This window comes from Trichosurus vulpecula, chromosome 3, assembly GCF_011100635.1.
Source record: "Trichosurus vulpecula isolate mTriVul1 chromosome 3, mTriVul1.pri, whole genome shotgun sequence".
NCBI lineage: Eukaryota > Metazoa > Chordata > Mammalia > Diprotodontia > Phalangeridae > Trichosurus > Trichosurus vulpecula.
In genome coordinates, this window is record NC_050575.1 from 380,070,317 (window position 1) to 380,086,531 (window position 16,215).

Sequence of the window (16,215 nt, forward strand, 5' to 3'; positions counted from 1 at the left end):
CTGAGGTCTCTCATGACCAAAGCTGTTCATCTTTTGTATTGCCTGTGAGCATATGTGCATTCCATGTACCCATACTCAGTGGAATCAGCTTCACAAAAGTTTTTTTTGTACAATTTTTTTGTGTGTTTTGACCACAGGGTGGGATCCCCACCTGCTATGGTAAGCAGGCCAGCATTAGGTAAAGCAGACAATTTTTAGGGCATTTTTTCTAGCCCCTTCATTACATGGGAGATGAGCAGTGTAGTATCTAAATAGGCTGCTCAGACAACCAGGGGGCTGCCAGATCCACTGCTGCTTCAGTCCAGTATGATGACTCTGTGGGCTGGGCCCCTGTGTGCAGGGTTGTGACTGTAACTCCCAGTGTAGTTGAACTCTGCAGTTGAACTCTGTTTGAGTGCTTGGCAGTTCAAGCCAAAAAAGGACCTCAGTGTCTGGTGCTTTATTCTGCCAGGTGATCTTCAGAATCTTCCTAAGACAGTTCACATAGAATTGATTTAGTTTCCTGCAATGGTGCTGGTATACTGTCCAGGTTTCACACGTATACGATGAGGTCAACACAATGGCTCTTCAGTAGACCTTCAGTTTGGTAGTCTCTCTCCCATTTTCCTTCAGAGCCTCCAAAACACTGAGCTAGCTCTGGGAATAAGGGCATCAACTTCATCCTTGTAATAGGAGGGCAGAATTTATAATTTCAAAGAGGATCATATATATGTCTGAAAGGTTCGGAACCGCGAGATATGAGGAATCTTCAAAGTAGGAGGCAGAAGAATCAAAGCATATATTTAGGCTCCATAGTAACCAACCCACAAACCAGCATCCCCATTTTGATATTTTGATCAAAAGCTTCCAGGCCCAATAAGTCTGCCTCACAAGAGTAACCAGGAGGCCACAGAGAAACATGATGGTATAAAGCAAAATCATATACATGCTTCCCCTCTATGGTCAAAAGATTACCCACTGGCCTCAAGTCCTTGTTCAGAACTCCTCAATCCTCACGTATGTCAGCTCTGCTACCGGCAGCTCCTGCTTCAGCTTCGGCTGTGGCTGTAGCTGTAGCAGCCTCTGGCTCCAACAGAAGCTGTTTTTAACCATCCGGCTAGCAGCTTCTGCAGGGGTGTAAGGTATGCCGGAGAAAGCACAGGTTCTTTCGATCTGCTTAAGCAAGGGAAGCAAGGTGAAGGGGCTGACAAGCTTACTCCAATCCAACATACAAACAGCATTCAGTTAGTTCAGGGGAAAAAGCCAAACTATTCAAGGGCACTTGTTGACTAAGTGCTAAGGAGCCCATTTTTGGTTACCAACACAATCCTCTATGGGTACATCCCTAGAAAATACACTGCCCAGGTAAGTGAATTTATCCACAGCATTCAAAATTCCTCCATTTGCTGTAACTGCTGGTCCCACATATGGATGGTTCAGTGCTGGCTAGTGGAGAATCTCTGCTTTCTTAGTGTTAATTGTCAGGCCAAAATTAACACAAGTAGCAGAGAATCAATCCACACTCTTGTATCTCAGCCTCAGAGGCTGCATTGAGCGCACAGTGATTGAAATGCACACGTCAAACAAAAAGCAGTGCACCAATTCTCCCTCCACTTTAATCTCAGCTTGAAGCCTTTTCAAGTTAGTTTACTGTCCTTAATGACATTTTCATCTTCACTGAAGGCATCTGACAACATCAGGAAAACATCATGCTAAAAAGCATGGGAGTAAGCACACAACCGTGCTTCACTTCTTTGGTGACTGACTAGGAAAGTGTGAGAGCATTGTCCATTATCCAAAACCTGTGCACGCATGCTATCATGAAACTGGAATACAATGCTGATGAACTTCTCTGGGCAGCCAAATTTCACCATGATCTTTCACAAGCCCTCACAACTGATAGTATTGAAGGCCTTGCTCAGGTCTTAAAGGAAGCCAAGGAAGTTAGAAGGTGAAAATGAGAGGAAGAAAACTCCAGGCAAGTGAAAATGCCAGCAAGTGTCTAGTTCAAAAAAACAACAAGGCCATAGGTGTCACTGGATCAGAAAGTATTCAGGAGGTTGTAAGGAGTAAGAAGACTGGAAAGGTAGGAAGCAGCCAGGTTATGACAGATTTTAAAAGCCACACAGCAGATTTTATATTTGATCCTGGAAGGAATAGGGAACCACTGGAATTAATTGAATAATGAGGTAACATGGTCTGTGTGCTTTAAGAAGATTAATTTGACAGCTGAGTGGAAGATGGCCTGGAATTGGGAAAAGACTTAAAACAGGGAGACCCACCATCAGGCTATTGCAATAGGCCAGGTGTAAGGCGATGATGCTCCAGAGTGGTGGCTGTGTGAGTGGAGAGAAGGGAACATAGATGAGAGATACTGTGAAGGAAAAGACTGCAAGTCTTGGCAACAGATCATATATATAGGGTGAGAGTAAGGGATGACACCTATGTTATGAGCCCAGGCAACTGAGGGATTGATGATACTAGACAGTAATAGAGAAGGCAGGAAGAGGGAAGAGTTTGAAGGAAAAGATAATGAGTTCTGCTTTGGACTTGTTGAGTCTAGGAGTCATCCAATTCAAAATGTCAATAAGCGGTCGGAGATATCAGACTGGTGGTCAGGAGAGAGGTCAGGGCTGGACAAATCTGAGGATCTATGTGTAGATTGCTAGTTGAAACCAAGAGGCTGATAAGATCATCAAGTGAAATAATGTAGGGGGAGAAGAGAAGCCCCAGGACAGGGGCTTGGGAAGACCTCCAATGTTACCATTCAATGTGGATGAAGGTCCAGCAAAGGATATTGAAAAGAAGTGGTCAGACAGGTATGAGAAGAACCATTGAAGAGCTGCATCATGAAAATCTGGAGAAGAGAGTATCAACAAGAGGGTGATGGTGCAGAGAGGTCAAGAATGATGAGAGTTGAGAAGAACCCTGTCCTCCTTCCTCACTAGGACCTCTGATCCCTCTGTCCCTCACTTCTTTACCAGGCCATTGATGATTGCTCTCTCTGGCTTAACCCCTAAAAGGTCACAATAACATCTCTTTCCAGGGCCGCACAAAGCAGATTTCTCTGCTATGATTCCTGGGGATGTAAAGAAAGAAGAGGAAGTTCCAGAGAGAGGTAGAGGGATTTGCACTGGCTATACTTCCTCATCTTAAGCCCTTGGTGAACTTTGTGCTGCCGTGGACCTTCCAGAAGTTCAGCTGGAGAGAGCAGTCAGCAGACTGAAGCCCAAATTGGAAGCTCAGGAATGTGAGAGTCTCAGGGAGTGGAGAATTTTGCGGCACACATGGCAAAACTCCCAGCACGCTGCATGTGCCAAGGCACTCCCTGTGAAAACCACAGAGTGAGGTGTGACATGGTCAAACCTGTTCTTTAATTTTATTTATTTGGGGGAAGGGGGCACAGAGAGGCAATTGGAGTTAAGTGACTTGCCCAGGGTCACACAGCTAGTAAGTGTCTGAGGCTGAATTTAAACTCAGGTCCTGCTAACTCCATAGCTAGTGCTCTATCCACTGTACCACCTAGCTGCCCCTCAGACCTGTTCTTTAGGAAAATCACTTTATGAGTCAAGGAACAGAAGGAATGGAGCTGAGAGGGTCTCGAAGCAGAGAGATTTGTTAGAAGGCTACTGCAACAGTACAAGAGACAGGTGATGAGGGCATGAACTAGAATAGTGGTTATGTGGGTATGGAGAAGGGAGGGGGCGGATAGGAGAGATGTCATCCAGCCAGAAATAATAACACTAATAGCATTTATATAGAGTCTGAGGTTTGCTGTGCGCTTTACAAATATTATCTCATTTGATCCTCGCAACGACCCTCGAAGTGGCTGCTCATGTTATGCCCATTTTACAGATGACGGAAAAAGGAAGGAGGCAGAGGTTAAGTGACTTGCCTAGGGTCACACAGCCAGTAAGTACCTAAGGCTGAATTTGAGTCAGGTCTTCCTGACTCCAGGTGGAGCTCTAATTCACTGTACCATCTAACTACCAATATGATAAATTTTGGTAATTGATTGGTTATGTAGGATAAGGGAAAGGGGGGAATAGCATGTAACACCAAAGATCCAATCAAAGTGATGTGAAGTATGGTGGTGGTGCCGCCTTCTGTAAAAATAGGGAAGTTTCAAGAGGGATAGGTTTGGGGGTGGGGAATAAGTGGTTTTGGTCATATTGAGTTTGAGATGCCAATGGGACATCCAGTTTGAAATATCCTGGAGCTCAGAAGAGAGACTAGTGTTGACTATACAGATTGGAGCCATCTGCTTAGAGATGATAATTAAACTAATGGGAGCTGATGAGGTCGCCAAATGAGACATTCTAGAGCACGGCTTCTGAACTTAGAGTCCATGAATTTGTGTTTAAAAATATTCTGATGATAAATTCATTTCAATGTAATTGGTTTTCTTTCTCAGCTTCTAATTTTATTTTATGCATTTATAAACACTTTCTGATGAAGCTATTGGTTTTTACCAGACTGCCAAAGGAAGTCCGCAGCACAAAAAAGCTTAAGAACTCTTGGCGTTGAGAAAATAGAAGGGGATGCAGGGTGGAAGACTGGAGTATATCTACTGTTGGAGAGCATGAGATGAATGAAAGAATGAAGAAAGAGAGGTCAGACAAATAGCAGAACCAAAAAGAGCAGGGTCATTAAAACCTAGCGAAGAGAGTGTTCAACAGCGTGAAATACTGAAGAGAGGTCAGGGAAAAAGCCATTGGTGATTTGGAAGACAGTTGTTTCAGTTAAGTAATGAGGCCAAAAGTCAGATCACAGAGGGTTGAGAAGCAAATGAAAGGAATGAGAGGCAAGAGGACAGATGACTGTCTAGGAGTTTGGCTATGAAAACAGAGAAATTGGACGGTAGCCTAAGGAGATGTAGGGTCTAATTACGGTTTTTTAAAGATGGGAAAAAATTGAATGTGCTTATAGGCAGTAGGGAAGGATCAATGGTGTTAAATACTAAAAAGAATTTGAAGATTATCAGGACAGAAAATACCACTGGATAAGGCAGATTCAGAAGTAATCTGAGGGGTAGGGCCAGAGGCCAGATTGCAGAAGTTAAGAAGTAAAAGAATGTGCAGGAAATGAAGACAATGGTTTTAGATTATATATTCAAGGAATATGGAAAGAGGAATCTTATCTTGGTTGATAAATATGCTTTTTGGTATGCCTTGGGTTTGAGGGGCTAATTTCTGAGGCTACAGAGGTGATCAGCATCTCCTGCTATTTCTTTAACATTTAGAAGCAAATGGCCTCTATATGGATGGTTGTGGCGTAAGAGTTCATAATAGCACACTAAAAAAATAAAAGGAGACCCCAATGCATAACTTAGCTTTTCAAATAAGGCTTACTGAAAGATAAGGCAGCTGGCCCTGTCCCAAAATGACAGAGAGATTTGGAACATGACCATCTCTGATGTTACTCTTGGGCCTGTGATGAATCCTTGTTTGGTCAATTCCCATTATGTCCACAGATAGCAGGCATTTTCTGTAGGGCATTTTGAGGCTGGCTTGTTCTTGCTTATACAAGTGGTAAGAATCCTTGCTTCTGATGTATCTTATTATCTAAGTGTCACCTTGGATCTCGCTTTGAAGGCATGGCTTTGCCAAGGTACTAGTGACAGAACTTACGGTCAATCTCTTTGAACTCATGATTAGTTTTTTGGACAGCTTGACCAAACTTTGACACATTTGATCCAATCATTGGCAATAGATACATAGGTGGTTGTTATCCTCATTAGAGCCTCCATGCTGGGCAGTTGCTTATACAGAACCTAAGCATGATCCACACTCAGTAACCATGGGAGGCAAGAATTATCTCATGGTGGGCAGCCTTACCCAGTGCCAATGTCAACTGTCATTCTGAGAATGATCTTGGCAGAAGCTACTGCTATCTTAAAGGGGGTGGGAGCAAAGCCTGTAAAGATTTTTTTATAAAAGTTACAATAATGATACATTTTCAAGAAAACACCTCAAAATCCAATTAGAAACGGTTACAAGATACTAGTACTATTTTTAGGAGATATAGTACTTAATTTTTATTGCTTTTCACATCACTTTGATTTCTAAATATATCCTTCCTTCCTCGCACAACAAACCATCTTTTGTAACAAAGAATTAAAAAAAAGAAAGTAGACTTGCAAAAAACTAACCACATTATCAACTAAGACTGACAGGATATGCAAAGTTCTATACCAGGGGTTGGCAAACTATGGCCTGCAGAGCACTCTGTTTTTGTACCGCCCTTGAGCTAAGGATGGTTTTATATTTTTAAATAGTTTTATTGGAACACGGCCAAGCTCATTCAGTTATGTACTGTCCATGACAGAGCATGGCACTCTCATAGCTTTGCACTGCTGCTCAGTGCAAATCAATGAGCTTGACAGAGTTTCTGGTGCCAGGTGTATTGCTGTGATTCAACATTTCATTTCTTTTTTTAACACCAGTGCATACCCCTTGATCAAAAATAGCGATGAAGAGTGGAAAAAAAAAGTTTTATTACAATTTTTTGAGCTCGGGGCCAAGACTGAAATTAAAGAACACTGGATGGCTTTGGAAACTAGCTTTTGCTGCAGTTTATGTTTCTTAATGAATTCAACCTAAAATTGAAAGGCAAGCCAGCACTTATATGTGAAACTTATACTGTGGTAAAGTCAATTCGATAACAACTAATGTTGTTTGAATCCGAAGTAATATCAAGGTGCTTTATACATTTCTAGTAATGCCAAAAATTAGATATCTCCATTTCCATACAAATTTTTAGTGCATATATTTTCTGAGCTCAAACTACAGTTCCAATAGCATTTTTTAGACCTTGATATCAGTGCAAAAGAAATTTCTATATTTCAAAATCCATTTGATTGTGCAATTAAGGGACTTTTAACCTTCAACCTCCCACCCCTTCAATAATCTGCAACTATCAAAAGAAGAAAATAGAATTCTATATAAATGCTTTTGAATTGGTTAATGTGCTCAATTGAAATCATCTGCTTGTGGATTGATATCAGTATTTGACAGTACTTGTCTGTGAGAAAAGGCATTTTTAGGATGAAATATACAAAATTTCATTCCAGATTAAATATTAACATTTGATAAAAGAACAGTTTGAACCCCTAAGTGAAGTTATCCCAAAAAAAAAGAATTTCATTCTTATTTGTAGACCTGTATTACAAAAAACCTGTACTCAATTATTCTATTTTAAATTTGGTAAAAAAAAAAAAAAATCACAGAAATTCGTTTTATCCTGTTATAGAAGTACTTACAAACTGTCTTTGATTTTGCTTCTTGGCTGAAAAAACCTAAAATGTTTACTATCTGGCCCTTTACAGAAGTTTGCTGACCCTTATTCTACACACATTGTCTCCCATCTCTGCTAAGAAAGGAAGGTGCCTTTTTTTTTTTTTGAGGCCAAGCTTGGTCGTCATGATCACATTTTTCAGGTTGTTTCTTTTTTTTCTGTTCTATTTATATTGTAGTCATTACATCAATTTTCCTGGTATTCTTTATCTTCACTCTGCTTCAGTTCATTTCTTCACATGATTCTCTGAAATCTTCATTTACGGGTTCCTTTGGCTTACTTAGTAATACCTCATTCCATACATTGACCATGTTTAGCTATTCCCCAAATGATGACGGGCACCTACACTGTTGGCAATTATTTGCTACCACAAGAAGTACTGCTAAGAGTATTTTGGCACAAAAGGGCAGGGCTAGCAGTGGAATCTGGGTCTAGAGGTATGAGCATTTTAGCCCTTTCTTTTTTTTTTTTTTTTTTAACCAGGATATAGAGTTAGTACTAGTGTTTCTTCTGCTTTGGAAATGAGGTCCAATCCCACACATGGGCTTGTTCATCACTGTCCTCGTCATGAGCAGAAATTCACACACTGGCAGTACTTCAAATGGTGATGTCATTTGAGGCAGACTGGTACTGAAATCACAGCTTCACCAACAACGCATTAGTGGGCCCGTCTGCTTGTCTTTACATAGTTGTTCCAGCACCGACTTTTCCCACCTTTCATCACATTTGCCAATTTGTTAGGGGTGAAGTGAAGCTTCAGTGTTGTTTTGGTTTGTATTTCTGTTATTACTAGAGATAATAGAGCATTCTTTCATATGGTTGCTAATAATTTACATTTCTTTTGAGAAATGTTTATTTCTATCCTTTGACCACTTACCTGTGGGGGAGAGGGGAGGATCTATTTGTTGGCTGCCCACATATTTTGGCTAATAGATCCTTCAGAAATACTTGATACAAAGTTGTGGAATTTAACCAGTAAGTCACTTCCATTCGTATCCTTTATTTGCATTCATGCAAAAGCTTTTCAATTTTACATAATCAAAGTCATATCTTATTTTTGAAATGACCTCTTTTCTTTTTTTGGTTAAGATGTCCTCCCACCTACAGCTACGAAAGATGTGTAACTTTTTTTCGTGGTTATGACCTTTACTATTCATGTCATGTATCCATTTTGAATTTATTGAGGAATACTATATGACACATTGGTCTAAATCTGTCAGATGGCTTTTCATTTTCCTAGGAGGTTTTGGTCAAATGGAGTTCTTTCCTACATAATTCATGTTTTCAGGTTTCTCAAACACTGGCTGGGAAGTTAAGTTATTTCTGATTCTTCCTCATCTAGTATGTTCCATTGAGCTTCTACCAAATGGTTTTGATGATGGCTGTGTTATAATATAGTTCAAGATCTGTAATCTGAGAGCCTTTTTGTTTTTTAAACTGTGAAATCCCGGTAGATGATTTGCAAACAAGTCCAGTTCTCACAGCCCCAGCTCCTTCATGTTGCTACTGTCCTGGAGAATCCTCCCCTTCTGCAGGTCACTGGTGGGGTGTCTTTAAAGGAGAAGGACCTACATCTAGAAAGCTCCTTTGGGACTGAGGGGAGGGAGGAAGGGATTATTTCTCTCTGTAATAGGAGGAGCTGGGAAGGGCAAAGGGTCAGCAAAGAGGGGTTGGGGGGAAGGGAAATAAGGCCTGAGGCTCAAATGGTTCCGTTGAGAAATGACCGACCCAGCGAAGACCAACAAGAGCGGAGGCTGACACGCGTAGTTACACATGGATGTATATTTTAATAAAAATAATTCTGTCAAAATACAACAGAAAGTTTCATCTTTATCGTATCTTGAGTACATTTGAATAGTTTTTTTTTTCCTTAGTTAAAATGTCCCCCCCTCCCTCCTCCCACCCCTTCTTCAAGGCTTCATGCTAGTGCCAGGTAACTCAACTCACAAATACAAAGCAGAGGCAGACCCAGTGTGCACAACTCTGATCACGTCCATTTTGGTGAAGTTACTCACAAAGAGGAAAAACTCTTTTTAATGAGGAGGAGGCCTGGAAAGCTGAGGGTAGGAGTAGCCATCGCTGTGTCAATCAGGAGCGAGCAGGGGCTGTCAGATGTCCTGGTGATGGTGCTGGCAAACGACACATTTTTCTCTGGTTTCATGCTGAGATGTAGCTTTTCATACCTGAGTTTTGAGTGTCCAAAAGAAACTCTCCATTTTAATAGTTTCCGTCTTACTTTGTGCTTGACCCAGGAGTGTCAGTGTCCCAAGATCAGCAGACTCTGCGCTCTTCCTCCATCTCCAAGGGAGAGGACAAGGGAATTCCCCATCCCCAGAACAGCATGCACAACCAAACACACCCAACCCATTGGAGGATCTGGAAGATATGTCCATCAGAGACCAACGGGCATGGCTGGGGGTAGAGTGGATGAAGGGCTCTTGAATTTGCTTCCCCCATCCACAGAAAGAAAGCTACAGCTTCCAAAAGAGAGGATGGGGTAAAGGGAATACCCCCAGGGTTCGCTTCCTGCTATTCTGGAGAACCACTCCCTGCTTCCTATCCTTATACCACTCCAAACTCAGAACCTTTGGCCCCATTTCCAGGAACCCCAGGGAGCTGGGACTGAAAGGGTCAACACAGCAGAAGCTAGGGAGAGCCTGGGCCTGTGAGCTGGTTTCTGTGAATCTGCATGGATGTTTGTTTCCTGTAGATCATGGCACTGCAAGGTCAGAGAAAAGGTCTCTCAGTTGATGGTTGTCCCAGAGAGCACCCAGCTGGCAAGTAACAGAGATGCCTCTCCTAGCAATGACCTTCCCAACCACACCTCTGATGTGAAAACACTCTTCAGCACCACAGGTAAGGTGAGGAAAGCCTGGAAGAAATGAAGGAAGGGGCCTGCCTCTTATTTTACCTTCCTGGAGGGGAAGGGTTTGGATCTCCCTTTAGCAGCTCTGTGAGGATTCACAGAAAACCTGATTTAACCTTGGTATTCAAGAGCTCTGTGACCTTCTGCAGCTTGAGTCCCCTGGAGATGGTCAGAGATGGCATGGGAAATTCCCCCTGAAGACAGAGGGCCCATAGGACCTTGATGCTGGTTACCTACAGATTTCAAGAGGTGCAGATGATCCACTTGGGACTGAAAGTGCCCCCTCCCTGGGGAAGGACAAGAAATGTAAACAACTTGGAGTCAGTTGAAATATTCAGATAAGGCACAGAAAACAAAGAGGAAACCTTGTATAGGGAGTGGCCAATGGAGAATGATCCCCTTCTCCCTCTCAGCACTCCCGCTATGCTAGCTCTCTTGGGACCTTCACTGACTTTCGGGATAGCCTTTTCCACCAAATGTCAAAATCCGGCCATTCACCTGACTCAGGGCCTTGCCCATCTGTGGCATCTTGATACCTGCAAGGCATGCCTCCCTCTCCTTCCAGCTATAGCTTTGTGGTATGGTCTCACTACTGGTACCAAGGGAGAGTAGAAAGAGGAATGGCCTAGGAGTGAGCCTGCATCCCAGCCCCCCAGGCTTTGCTCATCACAAACTGTGTGTCGTTGGGTTTCAAGGTCTTCAGTGAAAGGGCAGGCTCTGGATGATTTCTGAGCTCCTTTCTAGCTCTAAGAACTTGCTCTACATCCTAAACCCAGCTGATGCCCAATGAAAAAAGCAGCTCAGCATCCTCAACTCTTGGGTACTGAAGGTCAGACACTGCTGACTTTCAAAAAGCAAAGTTGTTTCCACCAGATAGACATGTGGGCATGGAAAAGTCCCTGGGGGGAGGAGGTAGTGTGGCCTGCCCTCCCTGATGTCCATTTGAGACATCAAGGCACTGAAAAAATGACTTCTCCTTCCTTTTTCTCCCTCCTCCAGTTATGCTATCATTCTTACTCTTTAAAAAAAAGGTGGGAGGGGGCAAAAAAGGTTAAAAAAAAATCTCGGCCTACCTTTAGAGCTGTGAGGACCTATCAGGTTTGGGCCTCTCTTAATCTGCTCTGGAAGAGGCCTGATGCTCCTAGGTGGTTCCAGAACTATTCTGACCTCCTGAGGGTTTCCTCAAACAAGGAGGAAATGACCAGCACTATCATAAAAAGACAATCTTTTGAGGGACAACTGAGAGTGAGTGACAATTTCTCCATTTTTTTCATTGTCAATTATTATTAGCAGATCAGTGTTTCTTGGTTCCCAAACCACTAGACACTGGCCACCAGAGCCTACATTCTGTCTCAGGAGGGTGTCTCTCACTTGGAAAATTCAATTACATTGGGAGGTAGTATGGTACAGCAAAAAAAAAAAAAAAAAAAAAAAGCACTGGACAAGGGTCAGGAGGCCAAGGTTCAGATCTCAGATCTGCCACCTAGACTTTGGTCAAATCATCTATCAGGGACTTGGGTTTCAACTGAAAAATTAGAGAACTAGATTAGATGATCTTTATGGAGTCTAGGAATTAAACCCAATACCTGTTACATGAAGAATACTATAGAATGTTCTCCTAGTCCTAGTTCTTGGTAGCCTAGAATAAGGGATTCCATGTTTGAATTCTAACCCTATTACTAGGTGATTGGCTATATCTAAGCTTCTTGGGGCCTAAACTTTTTCCTACATAAGCTGGGGAAGCTAATTCCTCTTCCTCCCTAACGCCATCCTCTAGGGCTCACTGGCTCTTTGGGCTGAGCCCAGGACTGAGGCCATAGTGGAAGGCAGGCTGGATTTCCTGGACTCTATGCCCTGAATATCATTTCTTCCATTCATTTAGACAACCCCCATTCATGCTGGCTCTCTGCTCTCACCTCCACATCACTGTCTCCCTCACCCTAAAGAGACAAAAGCACGGGTAATTCCCCACCTCCCTCTCTTATGCTTCTCCACAAATCTCCAGAAGTGTTTCTGGGCCTAAAATGTAAGACTCCAGAATGGATCTTACTGACAGATGTTGAAGTTGCTCTCTTTTCCTCTCCTTCCTTGGTTCACATGTCAACCTGATGCTTAGGGGGCATCTGCATTTCCAATTTACAGAATTTGTGATGAGCAAGAGACAAACCTAGTTAATACTAAGCTGGTGAATCTTAAGTAGTTTCTAGAAAATGTTTCTGCTGCTGTCTTCAAGCACTCAAAACAGATTCCCACTCAACTCAGTATTGCCTGTTAAAGGCTACAAGAGGGACCCAGGGGAGCCCCAATCCCATTTTGGACATTCAGATGTTTACCATAAATTCCAAAGACTGAAGAGAAACTGAAATCAGCAGAGTAATCTGGCTCTGAGAATTGGGGTAACCTTGAACTTATGATGGCTTTTACCTCAGAAATGAATGAGAAGATGGTACTAGAGCTGGGAATGTATAGACAACCACACTCATCAGGACAACCCAGAGGGGTATGAGAAGTCTTCCTTCTCTGTTAGCTAGTAATTCCTACCCACTTTTGCTAGTCACTACTAAATTAAAAAAATCATAATTCATATTCTCATAGAATCAGAGACTTTAGATCTGGGAGGTACCTTAGAGATCATTTAGTTCAATTTTTTCATTTTACAGATGAAAAAACTGAGTCCCAGAGAAGACAGGTGACTTGTCTATGGTTTCCTAGGTGGTAAACAGTAGAGAACTCAGTTTCTCTGACTCCAAATTCAGAGCTCTTTCCTTAAAGACACTGCCTGTCTTTATCCAACTGGGGCCCAGCAGAAAGAATCCTAGATCTGGAATCATAGAACCTGGTCTCAAACCCTGGCTCAGCTACTTACTACTAGCTTGAGGGGATGGACTAGATGACTTCTACATCTATACTAGGATGATCAGCCAATCTGATCCTGTTCAGAGCCCTCACCAAAAGATCACAGAGTTCACCAGAAGACCATGGCAGAGCTAGAGATGAGAAAGGAAATTGCAGCATAGATGGGAACAGCCGCTTCTGTTCTAAGGAGGATGGTTAGAAAGGGGGCCAGGACTGAAAGCCTAGTGCCCCGGAAGCATGCTGACAGTCTTTCCAGGGAGAACACTCTGAGACGGAGAGGGGGGAGCCCCAGAACTTGAGCATACTCAGGCCCAAGGATCTGCTCAAGGGAGCACTACAAGGAGTGGGAGGAGGGGTAAATCCCAAAACCTGACACTGGTAGCCCAGGTGGCAGAGCCACTGCAGCTGGCTTCCAGGAAACCCATACAAGAGATAATTCCATAGGTTCTTATGCCTGAGAATGTGGTCATCCTCCTCTCCATCCAGGAGCCCCTCTTCTCTGGGCCTGAAACACCTAATTCCTGATGCTGAACTGCTGACCCTCCCAACCTAGGAGAAAACTCTCATTCACGAAGGCAACAGAACTTGGACAAATAACGTCCCCTTTCTAAGCAGTTTTCTTCCCTTGTCTAAGAAGTGGAAAGGTCTCTTTCACCTAAAAATCATCACCTCTAGTCTTCCTGGAGCAGCCTCGGCACATAGCCAGCTCATGTCTCAGGGCATCAGGAGCTCAGTAAGAAGAACCTTTTTTCTTTTCTTTCACCGTTTTAAATGCAGACAAACCTTCTGCTGACTGGACACAAACTTCAGGGGCAGGTATGCTCTAAACTCCTGGAATCAAAGGCTGAAGATTATCCCTACAAGTGGGAATCTTCTGGACTACTTACTATTGGCCTCTCCAGCAGAATAAAGGCTGTGCTAAACTCCTGAACATGACATCCACACTCCCCCAAAATTCAGTGACTCCACTTCATATAGACCAGATGATAGTTCTGCAAAAAGGGCCATGTTCCTCAAAGTCTCATTTTGCCAAGAATAACCATTAAAAAAAATTTCAAGACTTCAAAGTAAACACTTAAAAAAAAAAAAAGCAAACCAACCACTGACCAAGATGGCTGCTGCCCCTTGAAAAGATGGAATTAAGACTACAATTCATCGTTCTATGAACCAGCACTGCTTTGAAGCCTGGGCCTGGCACCAGAACATCAATGTCCCAGACAGCTGTGAGCACTTTCTCAGAAAAGGTCTACTTCTCTAAGTTTCTACCCCTTACCCACATGCTGATAAAGAGGGTCTCATTGGCCTCAACGATCAAACTCGGACATCTCCAGTGTCCAGGGCCCAGTTCTACCCAGCTGTCTCTGCCTGAGCCGAAGGACTGTTCCTGGGCCCCTCTCGAAGACATTCTCACTCTCACACTTTCAGGGAGGTGACCTATTATGGTGGACAGGGCAGCTTAGACTTACAGCCAGAAGACCAAGGTTAGTCTTGGATCTGCTACTTATTATGTGACTTCAGGCAGGTGCCATTCTCGTTCAGAGACAGTTTCCTCATCTGTAAAATGAGGGTGTTGGAACAGAAACTGCAAAAGTCCCTGGCTCACTCTGAACTGCATGATCTGATGACCAACCTCCCTTGGCTTCTGCTCTCTTCTTCCCTAACTCTGGCCACATCCAACACAACAAAGCTCCTACTGTGTTTTCTTCAACTGACTTTATGGTTTGGAAGTTCAGCTGGGGACATGGTAGAAAGAAATGAACAACTTGGTTGGGGTGACAGAGATGGTTTCTTTTTAGTGAGTGGGACCTCCCCCTCCCCCTAAAAGCATACACTGTCTGGACTGCCTCTCCCCAAAGTGTCCAGACAACTAGCACTACGATAAATACTGTGTTTGTTTATATATATATATATTTATATATAATCTCATTTTTTTTACTTAAGAAAATAATAAGCTATCACCAACTTGGATGAGCTTTATCATCACTAAATTAGCAGAAACCAGCTCAGCACAAACTCTCCAGAGATAAATACTGGTGGCTCAGTCAGAAAAAATATAGATAAAAAATCAAAAGCAACCAACTCCCTCTGCCTCCCCCCAACAATGTCCCCTAAGAGTGGAAGGCGCTACATTAGGGTAACCAGCCAAATACTGTGTATGTTGTCCCTGCTGTTGCTGCACATGATGGAAGAGTCAAGGGGAGGCTGAGAGAAGGATGGAGAAAGGGGATGGAAAAGGAGGGGGGAGGGGGAGAGAGGGAGAGGGAGAGGGGGGGGGGAGAGAGAGAGAGAGAGAGAGAAGGGAAGATCTAACTCTGCCAGCAGCTTTCAGGTCTCTGAGACAGATGTGTGAGAAGGGGCCATGATGATATTGAGAGGAGAAGGCTAGCCCTGAGTACTTGGGCTAGCCCAGGGTGAGAAGGGGCAGCATGGAGAAGGCCAGGTAGAGCCCAGGGGCCAGGCTGGGGCAGCTTGGTGGGATGGTGCTCCCCTCTTACTCAGGTGGCTAGTGCAAATAGTCATCAACTCTGGCAAATGAACAGGAGCCTAGGCCAACTCGGGCCATAAGCCGAAGACACTCGGATGCTTGGCCCAAGGCGAGCATCAGTGGGGGCTGCTTTGGCAGGTTCTGAGATTCTGCAGGGAAAAAGAGAAGACCAGGTTATTCTCTCAAAGGCCTCAGCTCTCAGCATCACTGCAGAAGGGCAGCATATACCCCACAGTCAGATTTGGGAGAACTGGGTGCTTAATGTTTAGGTTTGGTTCCCATATAGCAAAGTGTGTAAAGGAAACCCAGAGCACAGAAAAATGCCCCAAAGAACCTGATTTGGGGTCAGGAGGAGAGGCTATGTGCAACCTCTTGTCCAATCCTCTTCGTGACCAAAGGCACATACTTGTAAGAGCTCCGTGAGAGGAATGTAGCCTATGGCAAGGGTCAGGGGGCTGGTCAGTGTGGCCTTGACTGGAATCCCTACATGGCTAAGCTTAGCATGACTATTATTAAAGATCAGTTTGTAATCTAAGTTAGGGTTAGTCTGTGGTCAGGATCACAGAGTTGGGTTAAGGTTGGGGTGAAAGGGGTCAGTCTGGGATCAAAGTTAGGGCCCTGGTCTGTGGATGGGGTCAGAGGCCAATCTAGATTGAGGGTTAAGGTTAACACAGTTTCTAATTAGAGTTAGGAAATCAGAGTGGGGCTAGGGAGAAAAGGGTCAGACCATGAG

At 43.5% G+C, this 16,215-nt stretch overlaps 1 protein-coding gene across 2 annotated transcripts in view; it reads right to left on the minus strand.

Annotated features, from left to right (window-relative positions):
* Window positions 1-9,053: 9,053 nt before the first annotated feature.
* The window catches only part of RANBP10 (RAN binding protein 10), a 140,850-nt gene continuing 133,688 nt past the window's right edge, over window positions 9,054-16,215 (minus strand). Inside the window, exon 14 of one of the 2 annotated variants that reach the window (XM_036748810.1) lies at window positions 9,054-15,631. In XM_036748810.1, the coding sequence (XP_036604705.1) occupies window positions 15,501-15,631 (131 nt within the window). In that variant the 3' untranslated portion in view covers window positions 9,054-15,500. The remainder of the gene's footprint in view (window positions 15,632-16,215) is intronic. The other variant, XM_036748809.1, reaches the window with a different exon arrangement.